This window comes from Diospyros lotus, chromosome 2 (genome assembly GCF_014633365.1).
Source record: "Diospyros lotus cultivar Yz01 chromosome 2, ASM1463336v1, whole genome shotgun sequence".
NCBI lineage: Eukaryota > Viridiplantae > Streptophyta > Magnoliopsida > Ericales > Ebenaceae > Diospyros > Diospyros lotus.
The window spans coordinates 35,796,574-35,817,182 of NC_068339.1; the positions used below are offsets into that span (position 1 = coordinate 35,796,574).

Here is a 20,609-nt window from a genome sequence, read left to right on the forward strand (position 1 = left end):
AGTGTTTACCAGTATTCTATGGCAAGAGCTCATGAAGGCCTTGGGGACGAGGTTGAACATGTCCACAGCTTATCACCCTCAAACAGATGGCCAAACTGAGAGGGTGAATCAAAGCTTGGAATCTTATCTAAGATGCATGAGTTTCCTGCACCCTAAAGAGTGGCATAAGTGGTTGCCAATGGGACAATGGTGGTACAATTCTAACCATCACTCATCACTCAAAATGTCCCCATTCGAGGCTCTTTTTGGGTACCTACCTCCCTTACTACTGGCTATGGGGAATTACTCAACAGTGGCTAAAGTGGAAGATTATCTGCAGCAAAGGAAAAGGGTATTGCAGCAGATAAAAAGGGAGTTGGCATCTGCTCAAAATAGGATGAAACAGATATCTGACCGCAGAAGAAGTGACTGAGAGTTCGAAGTGGGTGAGGAAGTCTTCCTAAGGCTACGATATCCTCATCTTAAATCCATTTCGTCTGGGCCTGTATCGAAGATTAGCCCAAAGTATTTTGGGCCATTTCCCATAATTGCCAGGGTTGGTCGGGTGGCTTATTGACTGAAACTTCCAAAGGAGTCTTGCATCCACCCTGTCTTTCATGTTTCGCTATTGAAGAAGTCAGCTGGATCACAGTTGGTGAGTCCTTTGCTGCCACAACTATCTAAAGAAGTAAGGAGATTAGTGGAGCCGGAGGTGATATTGGATCGTCGAGTCATCTACAGGCGGGGGGCACCTATCATACAAGTGTTGGTTAAATGGCAGGGCGCAGAAGAGGAAGAGAGCACATGGGAATACCTACCACAGCTGTTGCAGCAATTTCCCAGGTCTGCCAGCCTCCTCAGCCTTCCTTGAGGACAAGAAAGGGCTAACGAGGGAGGAATTGTCACGCGTCACCAGCTCTAATACCCTATATTACTGCCGATTTAATTTTCTTGCATTAACTATATCGCTATAACTTTTTATTTCAGTATTTCCTTGTTAGCAGAGTGGACAAATGGAATATTTTGTGCATGTGGCCAGCTGGCTGTTTGTTGCAACGACTGGGCTGGGAATCTGCCCTTGGGCAGCCTATTTATAGTTAGTTATTTGGCTATGGATAGCATAAAATGAGAAGTCACTAAATTCTGCTTCTTCCTATCGTTCTTCTCTCTATCTCTCTATTTTCTCTCTTCCTTCCTCTCAAATCCGTTTCTGCGACTGCTCTGATTGAGCAGCCTCTATTCCAATCCTACCCGGGTTGGAAATCTCACCATTGCCACGCAAGGATCGTGACAACTATGAATATTGTTAGAACATATGCACCACAAGTTGGATTACAAATGATATGTACAAGAGAGAAGATCATTACAAAAGGTGACTTCAATGGTCATGTGGGTGTGGAAGGTAATGATTATAGAGATGTACATAGTGGTTATGAATTTGGAGAGAGAAATGATGAAGGGTGACGAAGGAGATGAGTGTTAGGTTTAGAAAAGAGATGAACACGTAGTGCCTACTTGGATGTGTGGTGGCAAAGGAGAAAAACACTTTTTTAACTAACAAAAGCGCTTGTATGCAGTTCTTGTTGTGATCAGTGCTTAATTTCCAAAGCATTCTAAGCCATACAACAAAGATGGTCTTATAGTCGTTTAATAAAACTTCAGTTATTCATTTAAAGAAATTTTATGATTACAAAAAATGTTGGATATACTTCTTCACGTTAACCTCGATTTTATGAGTAACATCCTCCACAATCAGTCCTTTCTTTTTTAACAATTGATCCAAGATAACCAAATTAACATTTTTTATTTTTTGGGAATAACTTGCATCTCCAAGTTTAACAATAATATCATCCACACTTATATTTTATTGAACTTACATTTCATATGCTCTGTTTTCAGCCAACTTAGTTTAAAATTTATTCTAAGGTATTTCTGCATGACGCAAGAGCTTTTATGAAGGAGAAAGAAAAAAAAAAAAAAAAAGAGAAAGAGAGAGAGAGAGAGAGAGAACTGAAACTTTGCTGAAAGTTATTTCTCAATGACCAAATCAGAAGAGCAGTTGAGAATATATTGAAAAATAAACTGCTGGAAGTTTTAATGAGAGCAATAAACTTCCATAATCTCATTGATCTAAGGGATGCAAAATACATATACACAAATTCTTAAGAAATCTCCTAAAATATAGGACTAGATTACAACAACATTTTTCAGATTAAAACGTGTTTGAATTTAGGACTTCCTTATCTGATTTTTCTGGAGCATCCTTATCCTTCCTTTTCCTTATCTTCTCTGCTTGGAACTCTCCTTCATCTTTTCACATATTAATCTTTATCTTCTTCTCTTCTTATTCTTTCCTTTATAACTTGAATGTTCTCCTTTATCTTCTCTAACCCTCCCCCTCAAGCTAGTAAATAGATATCCATCATTCCCAGCTTGCCTTGAATAGATTCAAATCCTTGTTTTTGCATTGCTTTAGTGAGAATATCCGTCTCTTGAAACTCTGTAGGGATATAAGTAAGACTTATATCTCCTCTATCAATTTATTGCTTGACAAAGTGTCGATCAATTCTTACATGTTTCATTCGGTCATGTTATACCGGATTATTCACAATGTTAATTGCTGACTTACTGTCACTATAGTGAATTTTTGGAGAGGATATTAGGAGGTGTAGGTCTTCTATCATTTTCTCCACGCAAATTACTTCGCATATCCCTTAAGCAATAGCTCTATACTCTGCTTCTGCACTGCTCCTTGCCACCATTGGTTGCTTCTTGCTTCTCCAAGTTATCAAATTACCCCATAATTTTATGCAATATCTAGATGTAGATATGTTGTCTTCAATAGAACCAGCCCAACCTTCATCTACAAATGCACTGATCCCTCTGTCTTGACTCTTCTTAAACAAGAGTCCTTTCTCGGGGGTTCTTTTGAGGTACCTAAGAATGTGATATGCTGCCTCAAGATGTCTTCTTGTAGGTGAATACATGAACTGACTAACTATGCTTACAACATATGCAATTAAGCATATGCAATATCAGGTCGTGTGAGTGAGATAGATCAACTTACCCACCAATCGTTGATATCTTCCTTTGTCTACTTGCTACTTCCTTCTGCTGTCTTCTTTATTTTTCCAATTAGGTTCTAGTGGAGTGCTAGTAGGCTTACACTTGAGTTTACTTCTTTCCTTCAACAAATTAATTGTGTACTTCCTTTGAGATCTAAAAATCCCTTCCTTGCTTCTAGCTACTTCCATCCCAAGGAAGTACATCAATTCTCCCATGTCTTTCCCTTCAAATGCAGTCCTTTGTTGCCCTTTTAGATTTTCAATTTCTAGAATGTTATCCCTTATGATGATAATGTCATCCAAAGAACACTACTTCTCTTAACACTGCACGATTCATTTTTATTATTAAAATTTTCTTTTGTCTTATATATCAATACAGTATCATCTGCATAAAATTATTGTTGTATATGTAAATGATGGGGCTTAAGCCCCCTAGACATTACTTGTTGCTTACAGAGTTAAAATCTTTTATTGCATGAACATGAAGTGCGATGGTCTCCATTTGTGAGGATTGTTCATCCTACAGTTTATTTACCTTTTTACTCGCAAAGCCTGAAATCTGTCCCTATTTTCTTCATTTATCTCTACTACATTACTATCATTTTGTACCAGCTACCTTCATGCATTCTAGAAGGTTTTCCATTTCGATTAATCTTTTTATCTTGTTTATTTCCATGATCACTGATTTCAAGTAGTTTAATTAATAGAGTTCTCTATAAACGTAACTTTGTTAATCTTTAGAGGAGATCTGATCTCAAAGTTATGGTGATATATTTTGAGATGACTATGGTTACTGATTATATTCTTACTGTTCAACAGCATAGTAAGCCATCAAGCTATGGGTCAAAATCGCGTTCATCTGGCAAGCTAAAAGAATTGACTGCTGCTTTAACGCCGGCTGCAATTGTTACATCCACGTCACTATGGGACAAGGTATAATTTATTCATCTACAGGTCATTACTGTAAGTAGAAAGAAAATTAATCAAACAATTGTAGATGTCTGTAATGTTTACAATCTATGTAGTTCCTCACTATATTTAATGATGTATGAAGTTCTGGAAGTTGGGATACCCTTTTCTCTGGTATTTTCAAATGACTGTTATAATGAATGAAAAAGAGAATGAAATACTATAAGGAAAAACAGTCAGGTTTTTACATTGATGGTCAATGCTCTCTGTCTTCACCCTTTCTTATGATGGTTACATCTGAAGATATAGTAAGAGACCTCGTAAGTTGGATACTTTACAATTACAATCATCGCCCCTCCACCTTCCATCCATTTCTCTTTGTGCAACATTCATGCTCCTTCTATGATGCTGTGATACTTTACAATTCATATAATCTTCCTTCGTCAAAGTACTTACTCATCTTTAAATGTTCTAATTTATTTTAGTCACTTCTTGCCTCTGCATATGCAACCTATATTGTTGTTTTTGATAAGGAATATTTCCCTTTTATGATTTATTTTTAAAAAATTGTTTCTTATGGACATGCCTCCCACTACAATTTACTCTTTGTTGGACCAGTTTCTATTTGCTTACCATTTACCAAGACATTGATTGGGAATTTATCTTATCTAAAGAATTTCTTTATTGTCCCCAAAGAACATTGCAAAAATTTAAAGTGTGTATGATGCATAAATTATGTGAAAATTTTGGAGTCAATTTAAAGAGTTCAAATGGCATATAAAATAAGAAATAAGGCTGTCAATTGCTCAGATCTGATCCAGACTCGATTCAGATCTGACCTGTAAAATCCCATCTATTTATTTGTAGGTTTGATCCTAATCCAATAGATCAATTTATCATTGGGTTGGATTTGGGTTTACCCAATTGGATCTAGTATTAAACAAGATCCATTATATAAATATTTTACTACAAATACATTATCCTAATCACCAACTATAACCAAAAAAAAAAAAAATGTAAGTCATATATATAAATTCTAGTATTCAATTTCACATTTTAATTTTATGGGTAATATACCCTATGGACCCCTGAGGTTCACTATAAATACAAGGATTTTGCTACTTGTACATACAGCCTTGCACAAACTCGAATGAAAAAAATACCCTTCACTCAATTGCTAAATATCTCTCTTTCCCCTTTCCTTGTTCTAGTAATCACCTCTCGTCGTCAACCCCCTCTCGTCACCGCAACAGAGACAAGGGTGTGCAGCGGCGGCGAGAGGGAGGATGCAGCGGTGAGAGGCGAAGAATGGCAATGAGAGGGTCGGCTACTGGAGCAAGGGAATAGGAAAGAGAGAACGAGGTGAACAAAATTTCACAATAATGCAATATATTGCGATATTTTGATTGTCAAAATATCGCGATATATCGTGTGTGAACGCGTATGTACAAGTAGCAAAATCCTAAATACAATGTGTTGGAGAGTCCTAGGATCCGAGGGAACCTCAAAGTAGAAAAGAGTCCAAAGCAAAGAAGAAGTCTGCAGGAGATATGAGCTTTGGTTGTGGGTTGACATGTCAAGATAAAGGAGAAGAAATAAAAGAGAAAAAAACAAGATAAGACTCCTAACCGAGAAGGAGCAATTATAGGAATAGATTTGTAAATTATCCTGTAAATATTTTCATTTATGTTACTTATCATCTGCTAGAAGTTAGGAAGTGATAGCATAGAAAGTTGTATGTATTTCATCTTTCATGAGAAATCAAGTATGGGTTGATTTCCACCAAATCGGTCTCTCGTTTTCAAGTTCCATACCTTAGGAACCAAGTTTGTTCATGGTATCAAAGCTCGGCTCTTCCTAGTCCAAAGATCCGAATCAGATGGAGCCTCAAGATCGTGAGAATGCAACCCCAACTGCAGTGGAGTCTTCCCTGAGTTCGGATCTTCAACAACCGGCAACTTCAATTGCTGGAGCGCCTAACAGCACCCTATCACTGGATAGCCAGACTTTGCATATCACCTAACATAGGTTGAACGGAAGAAACTTTAGAGAATGGTTTCAATCCGTAACCTTAGTGATTAAAGGCAAAAGGAAATACGGCTACCTCGCAGGTACAATCCAAACTCCACCAGAAAATTTTGTAGAATATCAAAGATGGGAGATAGAAAATTCGATTTTGATGGCTTGGATTATTAATTCAATGGAGCCCAAGATAGGCCGACCCTATCTATTTTACAAAACAGCCAAAGAAGTATGGGAGGCTATTCAGGAAATCTATTCCGATCTCGAAAATACAGCTCAATGCTTTGAGATTAGAGCTACAATTCGGAATACCAAGCAGGGCAATCTTGGAGTGACTGAGTACTACAACAACCTAGTGGAACTATGGCAGGAGATGGATCTATTTTATGATCCTAGCTGGAAGTGTGTAGATGATAGCCAAAAGTATAGCAAGATGCTGGAAAAAGAGAGAATTTTTTATTTTCTCCAAGGGCTCAATACAGATTTAGATGAGGTAAGAGGAAGATTATTGGGTACCTAGCCTTTACCATCTCTCTGGGAGGTGTTTGTCGAGGTCAGACGGGAGGAAAGTAGAAAAAGGGTTATGTTGCCAACAACCGAACTTAATTCAGGATCCGCCTTCACTGCTGCAAGAAAGGAAGACATTCCAAGGGATAAGCAATGGTGTGAACATTGCAATCGGCCTTATCACACCAAGAGTACTTGCTGGAAGTTGCATGGGAAACCCTCAAACTGGAAACTAAGACCTAAGAAGGAGAAGGATAGATCCGCTCATGCAGCAACTGTTAAAGAAAATATAACCTAAGCTGTTTTAGTTTTCTGTTATTCAGTTATGTTATATATTTTGCTTTCAGTTGTAGCAGCTGTTATTTTAAACTTGCGCTTTCTGTTTTGCGCCTTTAGTTAGCTTTCTTTATTATGCTTGTAGTCTAGACTTGGCTGAGTATAAAATCAGCTTAGTCTTGTTTCTGTATTCATTCGATTCACTAATCAGAATTCCAGAGCATTCTTTCTCTCATCCTGTTTTCATTCTACTCTCTGCCCTAGCTCAATCTTTACATGGTATCAGAGCCGACGACTAAGGTCAATGGCATTCAATTCGGATCACAGTTCTTCCTCTTTTGTTCCTCCTCGATCTCTTTCAGCCTTGTCTTCAGCCTCGCAATCTGATTTTTCAGCGATGGCAAAAGCGTTTAACTATATACCTATCAAACTCGATCCGAACAACTACATTTTCTGGAAGGCGCAGATTTCTGCTACAATTCGAGCGTTTGATCTGCAATCATTCCTCAACAAATCTCCTCCTCCATCCAAGTATATCACAGATCCGAACGCAAATGAAGATGCAGCACCTACGTTGAATCTTGAATTCTTGAATTGGATACGATCGGACCAGTTGCTGCTTGGCTGGCTCTTCTCAACAATTGATAAAGAAGTCTTGGCACAGGTGATTCACTATGAATCATCTGCTGAGGTATGGATGGCACTTGAAAATTTATACTCCCACCAAACAATTGCCAAGTCTTTTCAATTGAAACAGCAACTTCGATCCATTAAGAAGGATTCTTTGTCTATAAATGACTATATTCTTAAGATCAAAACTATAGGTCACTCTCTTGCAGCTATTGGAGAACCTCTAAGTGACAAAGATTTGCTTCTTGCAATTCTCAATGGACTGGATTATGATTATGAGATAGTAGTAAGTCTTATTACCTACCAAATGGATGATATAGATCTTGAGAAAGTTCAATATTTGCTATTGATGCATGAACAAAGATTAAACTCTAAGAATTTGGCACAAGCGTCAACTGTAAATGTTGAGTCAGTTATGCCATCTGCTATGCAAGTAAATATGGCTGCTTACACTCAAAAGAACTCTGGAAATTCTGTTAATAATAGAGGAGGTTTCGGTCAAAACAGAGGAAATTTTGTAAATCGAGGAGGTAGAGGCAGAGGTAGACAAGGAAAAAGAATTTACTACCAGCTTTGTGGCAAGCCAGGGCACTTTGTTGATAAATGTTATCATCGGTTTGATAGAAATTTTCAAAGAAGTTCTCCTATGTTGAATTCAAATTTTGGACAGAATTCAAATTTTGGACGGCCACCTATGGTTTCCCAACAACCAGATTCAAGAGCCTTTGTAGCTTCCCTTAGTGATTCTAACGAGGCTTACATGAGTGATCTAGGTTTTACACAAGGAACTTATTATAATCATTTTTCTCAACCTATTCATTATAATACACCTTTGTCTCAGCCTTCTTTTCAAGATCCAGCTTGGTTTGTTGACTCAGGAGCCACTAATCACATAACCTCAAACCTTAATAATCTCTCACTCCATGCTCCTTACAATGGGAATGACAAAGTCTCAGTTGGTAATGGTAAGCAACTTCCAATTTCTAACATTGGTCTTGGACATTTGTTCACACAAACTGCACCTATTTCCAACATTTCTTTGTCAAATGTTTTACATGTTCCTTCCATGAAAAAGAATCTCATTAGTGTATCTCAACTTACAAGAGATCATGATCTTGTAGCAGAATTTAACTCTAGTTCTTGTTTGATTAAGGACAAGAATACCGGGGAGGTGCTACTCAAAGGATGTCTTAAGGATGGCTTATATCAACTGAGTTCAACAACTAATTCTGCTGCTCCTTGTGCTTCAGCCCAGCCTTGTGTTTCAGCTCAGACTATTAAGTCTAACTCTACTTCTAGCAATACATCTTCTTCTGATTGTAATGTTTTTCACTCAAATAAATGTAAGGGGCAGCTTCCACTCTGTTCTGGACTGTCACCTAATGTTCAGCTAGCACAAACTAAGCGAATGTATAATCAATGGCATGCAAAGCTAGGTCATCCATCGTTCAATGTACTTCGTTTTGTTCTTAATAAAATCGGATTGCCTTGTTCTCATTCGAATGTTTCCTTTTGTGATTCATGTAAAATTGGCAAACTTAATCAACTTCCCTTTGCTGATTGTCCTATTACAGCAAAGAAACCTCTTGAATTAGTTTACTCAGATTTGTGGGGTCCCTCTCCTACTTTGTCCATTGAAGGACATCGATACTATATCATTTTTGTTGATGCCTATACCAGATATACTTGGCTATACCCTTTGAAACTTAAATCAGATGCCTTGTCCACCTTTGTAACCTTTCACAAACTTGCTGAAGTTCAGTTTCACACAAAATTACAGGCCTTACAAACAGACAATGGAGGAGAGTTTAAGGCATTTTTACCCTATCTTCATAGTTGTGGTATTCAACCAAGATTCACTTGTCCTTATACTCATCAGCAAAATGGTGTTGTTGAAAGGAAACATAGGCATATCACTGAAATGGGACTTACTTTGCTGTCTCATGCTAACATGCCATTAAAATTTTGGGTTGATGCCTTCCAAACAGCTGTTCATATTATTAATTTGCTTCCTTCATTATCTCTTCAGTTTAAAATTCCTTTTGAACTTCTTTACCACAAGCAACCAAATTATATGATGTTGCAACCGTTTGGATGTGCTTGTTTTCCTTTTCTACGTTCATATAATAAGCACAAATTTGCTTTTCACTCAACCAAATGCATATTCATCGGGTATAGTCATATACATTCTGGTTATAAATGCTTACATCCATCTGGTCGAGTTTATATATCTCGTCATGTGCAATTTAATTCAGATGAGTTTCCCTTTCAGAGCTTATTTTCTTCCCTTTCTACATCTCAGTCTACTTCAACTGGTTTTTCTACTCGTTTCTTTGAGTCTCTTCCAGTCTCTGCTCCATTTGAAGTAGTACCTCTGGTATCCTCTTCCATGCCAAGCAATGCAACTTCTTCTCCATCTCAGAATTCTATTACTTTGCCTCCTACTCCATTAGTTCCTCAGCCTTCTTCCAAACCTGCAGCACGTAATCCTAAATATCCTACTGAACCCCTTCCTTCTGTTCATCCTATGCTTACCCGGTCCAAGACCAAACAGCTCCAACTTACTTCTCCTCATGTTCTAACTAGTTCCGTAGTACCTAGTTCTGTCAATGAAGCCTTTTTAGACTCACAATGGGTTAAAGCTATGAAGGATGAGTTTATTGCTTTACAGCGCAATCAAACTTGGGACTTAGTTCCATTTTCTAAGGATATGAACATTATTGGCTGCAAGTGGGTGTATCGAATAAAGTATAATCCTGATGGACCTATTCTTAAATACAAAGCTAGGTTGGTTGCCAAGGGTTTTCTTCAAACACCGGGGGTTGATTATGCTGAAACCTTTAGTCCGGTTGTCAAAGCACCAACTATTAGAGTTTTGTTTACTTTGGCTGTTACTTTTGGATGGGATATTCAGCAAGTAGACATTAATAATGCATTTTTGAATGGAGACTTGACTGAAAATGTTTACATGTCTCAACCTGAAGGATTTATTGATTCCCGATGTCCTTATGTTTGTAAGCTCCGAAAATCTCTCTATGGTCTTAAATAGGCACCTCGGGCATGGTACACTAAGTTGAGAGAAGCTTTACAATCATGGGTATTTAAACGAGCTGTTTCAGATGCCTCATTATTCATTAAAAGAACTTCTCAGTTTGTCTTGTTTGCTTTGGTATATGTTGATGACATTTTAATCACTGGTTCTAACTCAGTAGCTCTTGAAAAGTTTATTCATGATTTGGATACAAATTTTGCTTTAAAACACTTGGATCAGTACACTATTTTCTTGGTTTTGAAGCTCATAGAAATCACTCTGGAATCTATCTTACACAATCCAAGTATGCTTTGGATTTATTGAAGAAAGCTGATATGCAAGATTGTAAATCATGTGATACTCCTATGAATTCTGCTGTGTCACTAACAGATGAAGGTGATTCTTTTGAAAATCCATTGCTATATCGTACTATCATTGGCTCTTTGCAATACCTTACCTACACCAGGCCTGATATCTCCTTTGCTGTAAATAAGCTTAGCCAATTCTTGTCCTCTCCTAAACATCAGCATTGGCAAGCTTGTAAGCGGTTCCTTAGATATCTAAAGGGTACTCTTGGTCTAGGTCTCTTTTTCTCACCAGCACCTCTTGATTTACCCCTATTTGTGTACACTGATGCTGATTTTGCTGGCTGCAAAGTCAGCAGACGCTCTACTAGTGGAATTTGTGTATTTCTTGGTCAAAATTTGATTGTTTGGAGTTCAAGAAAGCAATCTGTGGTTGCTCGATTAGTGGGAGAGGCAGAATATAGAGCTGTTGCACAGGGTGTGACTGAGATCTTATGGTTACAATCACTATTTTCAGAGCTAGGTTATAAGTGTCATTCAAAACCTATAGTGTGGTGTGATAACCTAGCTGCAAAAAGTATTACTGAAAATCCGGTTTTCCATTCTCGCACTAAACATATTGAGATTGATGTTCATTTTGTGCGAGAAAAGATTGAACATGGTGAGGTTGAAATTCGTTATGTGCCTACCTTACATCAGTTAGCTGATATTTTTACTAAGAGTTTGCCAAGAGGTCGGTTTCAGGATTTGTGTGCTAAAATCAATCTCAAAGAGTCACCTATTTCAACAGTCTCAATTTCTCAAGAAGAGGCAGGAAAGCAGCTGGTCAGAAGGGAGTTTTCATTGAGGGAGAATGTTAAAGAAAATATAACCTAAGCTGCTTTAGTTTTCTGTTATTCAGTTATGTTATATATTTTTCTTTCAGTTGTAGCAGTTGTTATTTTAAACTTGCGCTTTCTGTTTTGCGCCTTTAGTTAGCTTTCTTTATTATGCTTGTAGTCTAGACTTGGCTGAGTATAAAATCAGCTTAGTCTTGTTTCTGTATTCATTCGATTCACTAATCAGAATTCCAGAGCATTCTTTCTCTCATCTTGTTTTCATTCTACTCTCTGCCCTAGCTCAATCTTTACAGCAACAAGTGTACCCACTAGTGAAAAAGGAACAGGTATGACCTACACCAAACAAATTGTCAAAAGAGAGAAGTTTTTTATGGTTATTCTTTCTCTAGATTGAAATTGGAATTTAACGCCATCAAGCATCAAATCCTGACGAGCTCCACTAATCCTACCATGAAGGACTCTTTCAAAAGGTTGCTAAACATGACAGGTGCGCATGGTGTGTCCTTTTCCTCTACTGTTGTTCCTCCAGCCGAATCTTTGACTCTTGTATCTCAGGATCTTCCAACTTAGGAGGAAACAAAGGATGTAATAATAGTCACCTATGTCTGCAGTGTACTTTTTGCAAGAAGATAGGTCATCTTGAGGAAAAATGTTGGAAGAAACATGGTCGGCAAGTTGCTCTGCCTGCATCATCTAATAGTGCAGCTAATGTGTTTCAAAGTGATCCTAGTCCTTCCCTCTCTCCATCAGGCTCGCAGTTGATACCTACGTCTGCAGCTGAGTATGATGTTTTCCTGAAGTTCCAGGCCACACAGCATTCTCACCCTGGTAATCCCGTTGCTTGTATTGCTAAAAGCTCATTTATTAGTCCTTGGATTATAGATTTTGACGCCACTGACCATATGTGTGGTAATGAACTTCTTTTCTCCTCACTTACCTATTCTGATACCTTACCTACTATTACCCTGGCTTATGGCACCAAAATTACAGTTAAAGGGATCGACCAAACCACACCCACCTTGTGTTTATCTTTAAATTATGTTTTATATATCCCTGGTAGTCCTCTTAATTTGATTTTAGTTAGCCAGCTCACTAAAACCCTTAAATGCTTAGTCACCTTCACTCCTAACTCTTTTTGTGTTCAGGACCGAGTACGGGGCGAAAGATTAGCGTCGGGCATGAGTCGCGGGGTCACGACCATCTAGCTATGTCTAGTTCACCCGTAGCTTGCACCAGTATCACGTCTCTTGAGTTCTTCCATCATCACCTTGGTCACTCGGAGTCTCTCTAAACTCAAGAAATTGATTCAAAGTTTATCTTCTTTAGTTGTTTTCAATTGTGAGTCCTGTAAACGTGGAAAGCACACTAGTAGTCATTTTCTCCATCACGTCTCCAATAGAGTTGAGTCCCCTTTCTCTCTTATTCACACAGAAGTATGGGGTTGTAGTCGTGTTCAGTCTACTTTGGGTTTTTCTTACTTTGTTACCTTCATTGACAACTATTCTCGTTGTACTTGGTTGTTCTTATTGAAATGTCATTCGGAATTGTTTTCTATATTTCAAATGTTTTATGCTGAAATAAAGACTCAGTTTGGCATAACTATTTGTACCTTGCATAGTGATATTCCTCCAGAATATTTCTCCTCTCAATTTTCAACATTGATGGCTACTCGAGGCACTTTACATCAATCTTCTTGTCCATATACTCCACAACAGAATGGCGTCGCTAAAAGGAAAAATCATCATTTGATTGAGAGTGCCTGAACTCTATTATTGCATGCTAGTCTTCCTTCTCAATTCTAGACTAACGCAGTTCTTACTACCTATTATCTTATTAATTACATGCCCTCTTCTGTTTTGCAAGATCAAATCCCTCATCATATTTTGTTTCCTATTCAACTGCTTTCTTTCCTTCCCCTTCATGCCTTTGGTTGTGTTTGTTTTTTGCATTGTCTCTCTCCTAGAGAGGATAAGCTTGCTACTAAGGTTCTTAATGCATTTTCTTGGGCTATTCTCAATAACAAAAGAGATACAAGTGCTATTCTCCTGAGTTACACAAATACCTCATGTTTGTTGATGTTACTTTCTTTGAACAACAGTCATTCTTTCCAGTTGCTCAACCCGACTTGTAACGCATTGATCGGGTTTTGCCCATTCCCTTTTATTCTCCTTCCTTATCTTTAGAGGATTCACTTGTTTCTTCCTCCACCGATCCTCTTCTTCTCACTTACCATTGTCGACCTCATCCTGTTACCGGTGCTAGCCCACCGACTACACTGAGCCATTTGGACTCACTCTTTCTGCCAAACGTCCCTCCTCCCATGGATCTAAACACAGATAGTCTCCCTATTGCCCAACGCAAAGGTAAACGGTCTACTCTTAATCCTTACCCTATTTACAATTTTTTGAAGTATGACTGCCTATCACCTACTTATTGTGTCTTTGTTTCAAGTCTTTCTTCTATCATTATTCCTAAGGATACAGGTGAAGCTTTATCCCATCCTGGTTGACATTAGGCTATGCTTGATGAGATAGAAGCCTTTCACTCTAATGCGACATGGGACCTAGTTCCTTTCCCATCAAGAAAGACTACCGTTGGGTGTCGGTGGATTCTTACTCCCAAGATTTGCCCTGATGGAACCTTGATCGCCTCAAAGCATGTTTGGTCGCTAAAGGGTACACTCAGATCTACAAGTTGGATTATAGTGATACCTTCTCTCCAGTGGCCAAGATGGCCTCTATTCGTTTATTCTTATCTCTGGTTGCTATGCATCATTGGTAATTCCACTAGCTTGATATTAAAAATGTGTTCCTTCATGTTGACTTGCAAGAAGAAGTATACATGAAGCAACCGCCTAGGTTTGTTGCTCTAGAGGAGTCTAGGTTAGTTTTAAGCTCCGTAAGTCACTCTATGGATGGAAGCAGTCTTCGCGAGCATGGTTTGCCAATGGAGGATTAGGTGGTGACATTACTTTTGGCTTTAGAGAATGTAGAATTAAAAATTAGAACTTCTATGAATATTTATTGGACCTTGTTCTGATATCCAAGCTTTAGGAGCTATCTAGTTTTGTTAAATAAGATAAAGGGTATTAGTATAATTAACTTAAAATACTTGTATATATATTATCTTGTATTATACACTTTTAGTGGAATACATAGATTATTTTATACACAAATTATTTTGTTTTATTTTAGTAGAATACGCAAGTCAAGTCTATGCAATTGATTTGTGACAATCAGGGTGTAATGCATATTGCTTCTAATCCCGTGTTTCATGAGAGAACCAAGCATATTGAAATTGATTGCCACTTTGTTAGAGAAAATGTGTTCTCTGGGAATATAGTTACAACATATGTGAATTCCAACGATTAGTTGGCTAATTTACTCACTAAGTCGCTTAGAGGTTCTCGTGTGAATTACATTTGTACCAAACTGGGCATGCTCAATATATATGCTTCAGTTTGAGGGAAAGTGTTAAATAAGATAAATAACGGGTATTAGTGTAATTAACTTAAAATACTGTATATATATTCTCTTGTATTATATACGTTTAGTAGAATATACAGATTATTTTATTCACAAGTTTCACAAAAAAAAAAAACCCTTTTTCATCTCTAGTTTGCACTTCCATCTTCACTTTTCCTTTTCCACATAAAATGTAGAGAGCCTGTTTAATGGTTAAACAAGAAGAACTATTTCTGTTCTAAATGTTTATATAAAACATGTGTTCAATTGTTTATTAAATGCAAATGTTGTTGGTAATAATTCCTCATAATTATAAATTTTAGTTCCTGTGAGATGGTGAAATTTGGCCGGCTTCTTGTTTCCATTTGTAAATAACTTTCTTATCTGGTTTGGTGGCAAATATCAGAAAGTACTCCTGGGATGACCTTCATATATGCAGAAATTGTATGCATAAACTCTTATAAATGTGGCTAATATTTATAAATTCTTATTGTTTACGTCTACAACAATGCTTTTCTAATTGGTGCTATTTCATTAGGTATATTGGCTTTCAATTGATTATCTTCTCGTTGCCAAGTCAGCAATTGTGAGTACTCTCTCTATTATAAATGGTTATTGATAAAAACATCATCTTATAAGCATGCCAAACAACTAATAGTATTGCATTTAATCAATAGAGTTGTGGTGCTTATTTTACTGCGGTTCTTTATGTTGAGCACTGGTGTGAGGAGCATTTTAACAGACTCACTTTGGGTAACCCGGATTTCTCCCATATCAATATGGTAAGTCTTCAACTGATATGGTCGTATCATACACTGTCTTATTTATTTGATAAGTAGGAAATCTTAGTAGCATTTTTTTCAAGTCAGGTCTCTGATATACTTGTTTCTAGAGAATAGATAATTAGTGGCGCAAAGTAAAGAAATGAAAGGAAAGGGAAACAAAATAGTTATACAGTCATTAATTAACCATGTAAGAAATGTTTTCTTTATGTTTTTTCATCTTACAACTTCCAATACCAAGATTCATATAGCATTTTTTCCCTTATCTATTTCTTCTTTTTGTTACAAGCTTCCACACCACATTGAAATATTGGTCTCTGCGGTCACTCAAATCAATGAACTAGACAGCCTTTACGGGATTATCCAGTCTCACAAGGTTAGTTAGTAGTCTGCATATTATACTCATGATCTTATCTTCTTTATTGTTTAGCTATGTGTTATCTAAGGTTGACATATGTGCACGTAGTCATAATCAAATTTAGTGTGTTTGATAAAATCTTGTTTGTGTGTAAACCTAGCTACCTGCATCTAGATAAATAAATAACTTTGCCTTGTTTGGTTCTTCGAAATGGTGATTGGGAAGCATGTCAATATACATAATAAATGGTGGAGATGGGAGAAGTTAACTTTTTAATATCCATTTGTAGTGTATCTCAATCTTCAGAAACTTCATGATTTAATTCTTGACTTCTTGACTAGCAACAAATATTTGGGCCATGAAATTTTGACAAGCAACAGATATTGGGGAGTTAAGTGCCAACATATGCAAAACATGAGCGTACTTGAGGTGAGAATATTATAGTATATGGGCTGTCATACAAGAAAAGACAAAATAAGAAAACAAATCATACATAATATGGTTGGAGTGCCATGTATTGAAGATTTGATGTAAGAGCCATGATTAAGGTGGTTTGGATATAATATATATATATATATATATATTATATAACTAGGTGGGAAAGTTCATCATGAGAAAAAATATAATGTCATTTCAAAGGATATGGCTATTGGTTGAGATAGTTGAAGGTTTACAATTCATGTAGCTGACTGCCCCTGGTGGGATTTAAGGCTTGTGATTGTTGTTTTCATTGTTGTATTCTTAAGGTGATTGGCTCTTGTTGGAGATCATATAGCAGATTGATTGAAGATTATGAGAGTTATCTTAGAAAGTTGAAGGGTTATCACTCAAGCTGTTTTTGAATTATTTCCTAATGTATAAATAGAAAATTAGGTGTACAGATTTGGTAGGTTCTATAAATCATTTAGAGATTATCTCTATTATAGGAAATTTCTAATTAAGGGTTTCCTATTGTAGATTAGCTAGTTTTCTATATATATATATATATATATATATAGATCGAGACAGAATGAATAAAATAAACATTCAGTTTTCTACCCAATTCATTACATGCTATCAAAGCCTTAGGAAACTTTTCGTACGACCTTTTTTCCTAGCCTTCATTGCCATTATCCTCCTAGCCTCCAGCCTTCATTGTTATTAGCTTTCTGGCTTCATTGTCTTTGTTGTTCAACCGACCTTCATTGTCATCAAAGCCATTAGTTTTCCTAAGTATTTTAGCAACCCAAAAGGATGTTAACCATCTCTGCCTTTGCTGAAGTCATCTCCCAAAGCGCTGGAGAAGTACCAGCAGATCCAGTATCCGGCAAACTGCAGCAAATCAGTGTTGCATACTGGCTCAATGGGAAGAACCATCTAAAATGGTCACTGTTGATTAAGACCATTTTAAAGGGAAAAGGCAAGCTCAACCACATCATTGGAACTGGACCTAAGGAGATCCCAGTTTCATCTCACGGGATGAGCAGGATTCAATGATTATAGCTTGGCTTTGGAGTTCTATATCACCAGAGATCAGTGACACTGCATGCCCATACCAACTGCAAGAGACGTCTGAGAGTCAATTCCACAAACTTATTCCAAAGTCAAGGATGCAGCCTAGATCTATGAGTTGCGAATCAAAACTATGTTGACAAAACAAAGAGATAAAACTGTCACAGATTATGTAAACTTGCTGAAGGGGCTATGGCAGGAAATAGATCAATATTAGGTAATAAAGATGGAGGACAATAAAGATGCTACATTGCTGAAGGCATTCATTGAGAAGGATTGGGCATACAATTTTCTTGCAGGACTTTGATCCTGTGAGAATCCAAATCTTAGGTAAGGATGATTTACCCACTTTTAATGAAGTAGTTTCAATTATTTTGGCAGAAAAAAGTAGAAGAGGAGTGATGTTGGAGACGAAATCACTAGAAGCCTTGGCCATGTTGACAAAAACTACAAACCGTGGTCTGGAAAAAAATTGGAAGGTTGAATCTAGGATAGCAAGTGGCGAAGATAAGGGCTCTCTATGGTACAGGTACACCTATTGTAACAAATTGAGACACACTCGGGAGAAGTACTGGAAACTGAATGGGAAACCACCCAGCAAAGAATGGGGAACTAAAGGAGGATAGAATAAGCAGCACAAAGGGCAGGCATACCAAGTGATTGCATAGCAAGGAGAGGAGAAAGGCCCAAAATCAACGGATCTCAATAAAGAGGAGGTTGAGAAGTTGAGGAATTTTTTGGCAGCTCTTGAGAAACCACCAGGTATCTGTTCATTGGTACATTCAGGTAAGTTTTCAATCCCTCATGGTTTAACTGCCTCAAAAAAGTCATTTAGAAATTCATGGATTATTGATTTAGGAGCCACAGATCATATGAGCCATGCCTTATAATTTTAGCACTTGTACTCCTTGCCCTAGTAATAGAAAAATAGCCATTACAGATGGTTCACCAACCATAGTAGTCGGAATAGGAGATATAAGAATCACTCCAAAATTCACGCTTAAAAATGTTCATGTTCCTAAACTGTCCACAAACTTAGTATCTATCACCAAGATTTCTCGAGACATAAATTGCAAAGTTATGTTTTTCCCAACTCATTGTTTATTTTAGGACCAAGGTTTGGAAATGATGATTGGACGTGCTAAGGAAAGGGATGGATTGTACTATCTTAATGTGCTTGAGACACCAGGCATCGGCAAGCAAAATCATTCCCTAACTCTCCAATCCGAACACCATCAATCCACTACTGAAGGCCTGATCTAGCTCCACCATTATAGATTGGGTCATCCCTCCTTTAAAAGTCTTGCAGTTATCTTTCCTTTCTTGTTCAAAGGATTAGAAAATAAACCTTTTGTTTGTGAGGTATGTGAGTTAGCCAAACACAAACGTTCAGTCTTCCCTATTATCAATAAAAGGAGTTTATTTCCCCTTGAGTTGATTCATAGTAACATATGGGGTCCATCTCCAATTCCTAGTATTTTTGGTACTCGTTGGTTTGTGACATTCATTGATGATTGTACTTGAGTTACTTGGATTTTTTGGCTCAAATCCAAAAGTGAAGTTAGTAATATACTGCCAAATTTTCTTTTCATGGTAAAAAAAACTAATTTGGCATCCAAGTTAAGTGATTTCATTCAGACAAAGCCAGAGATTACTTTAATCAAACTCTTTCGACTTATTTCTGGGGGAAGGGATCATTCATGAATCTTCCTGTATCCATGCTCCTCAACAAAATGGGGTAGTTGAAAGAAAAAATGGGCACCTCCTCTCTACAACCTGAGCGTTACTATTCCAAAGAAACGTGTCAAAACATTATTGGGGGGAAGTAGTTCTCACAGCCACTCACATTATCAATCAACTTCCTACTCGAGTATTGAATCTCCAAAGCCCTATGGGAGTACTGTCACTCTTTTTCTCACATCTTAACATCACTAACCATCTTGCTCCTGGAATATTTGGGTGTCTCCTATGTTCACATTCATGGTCATAACTTGAAGGAAATACATTTGCTGGCGGTCTACATAATATTGCACTATTTAAAAGGGACTCCATGGAAAGGAATATTGTTCAAGAAGCATACCAAGATTGCACTCGAAGCTTATATCGATGCTAACTATGCAATTTCAGTAACAGACAAAAAATCTTGCAGAAATATTTTATTGGTAGAGAATATGCTAAGCATATTCTTCTTTCTTTTTACTATTATTATTTCCTTTCATATTGTAGTCTTCCTTTATAAATACAAGAGAGGAATCCATGTATCTTTGAGACTATTGAATATAGAGAAATATTTTTCTCATCTCCCTTAGTTGAGATGGTATTAGAGCCATCCACAACCACGTGACCAGTGCTTCCAGCCATACCAGACTAGAGTTGCAATTGTTGCCTCCGATCTGTCACTGGCATTAGTAATCGAGTCAGCCACTATCTTCGAACGCCGGGAGCAAAGAAGGGAAAGGGCCTCCACCAGAAAACAACCGACAATAGCACCACCAAGTGTCATCGCCTTCAACAGCCATGCTGTCGCGTCCACTAACAACAGCACCACCAAGCGTCGCAGCCTTCAATGGCCATGCTGTCGTGCCACGCCTCAGTAGCACCACCAGTCATTATATGTTCGTGTAACCACTGTAGTCATCCTCACCAACCTCAAATCGGTCAACCCACCAAGTCCAGCCGCCACATGCTGCCAATCAGAATAGTACCCAAAAACTTCTTTTGCCTCGATCTCTCTCTTTGGTGCTCCAATTACGACGTCGTCACCACCATTGAACTCGTCTTCCTAAGTTCTTCCAGATCCCTAAGGTTTCGTTGCCGTTGCCATCCATCACTAACCTCCATCGTCGGCCACTGCTGGCCGCGTTTTCGCTAAATCCGTCAGCCACCGTAGCCGTCGTCCATCATTGGCTACCACCACCTTCCTTTTGGCCACTGATGTCTAGATCTGGCCC

The 20,609-nt window shown here is 37.7% G+C and overlaps 1 protein-coding gene across 6 annotated transcripts in view; it reads left to right on the forward strand.

The window, feature by feature from the left end:
- The window catches only part of LOC127794269 (serine/threonine-protein kinase ATM), a 156,270-nt gene that overhangs the window by 93,278 nt on the left and 42,383 nt on the right, over positions 1-20,609 (forward strand). For all 6 annotated transcript variants that reach the window (XM_052325239.1, XM_052325240.1, XM_052325241.1 and 3 more), the window contains exons 46-49: positions 3,864-3,977; positions 15,566-15,613; positions 15,705-15,809; positions 16,099-16,185. In XM_052325239.1, coding sequence (XP_052181199.1) covers positions 3,864-3,977; positions 15,566-15,613; positions 15,705-15,809; positions 16,099-16,185 — 354 coding nt within the window. The remainder of the gene's footprint in view (positions 1-3,863; positions 3,978-15,565; positions 15,614-15,704; positions 15,810-16,098; positions 16,186-20,609) is intronic.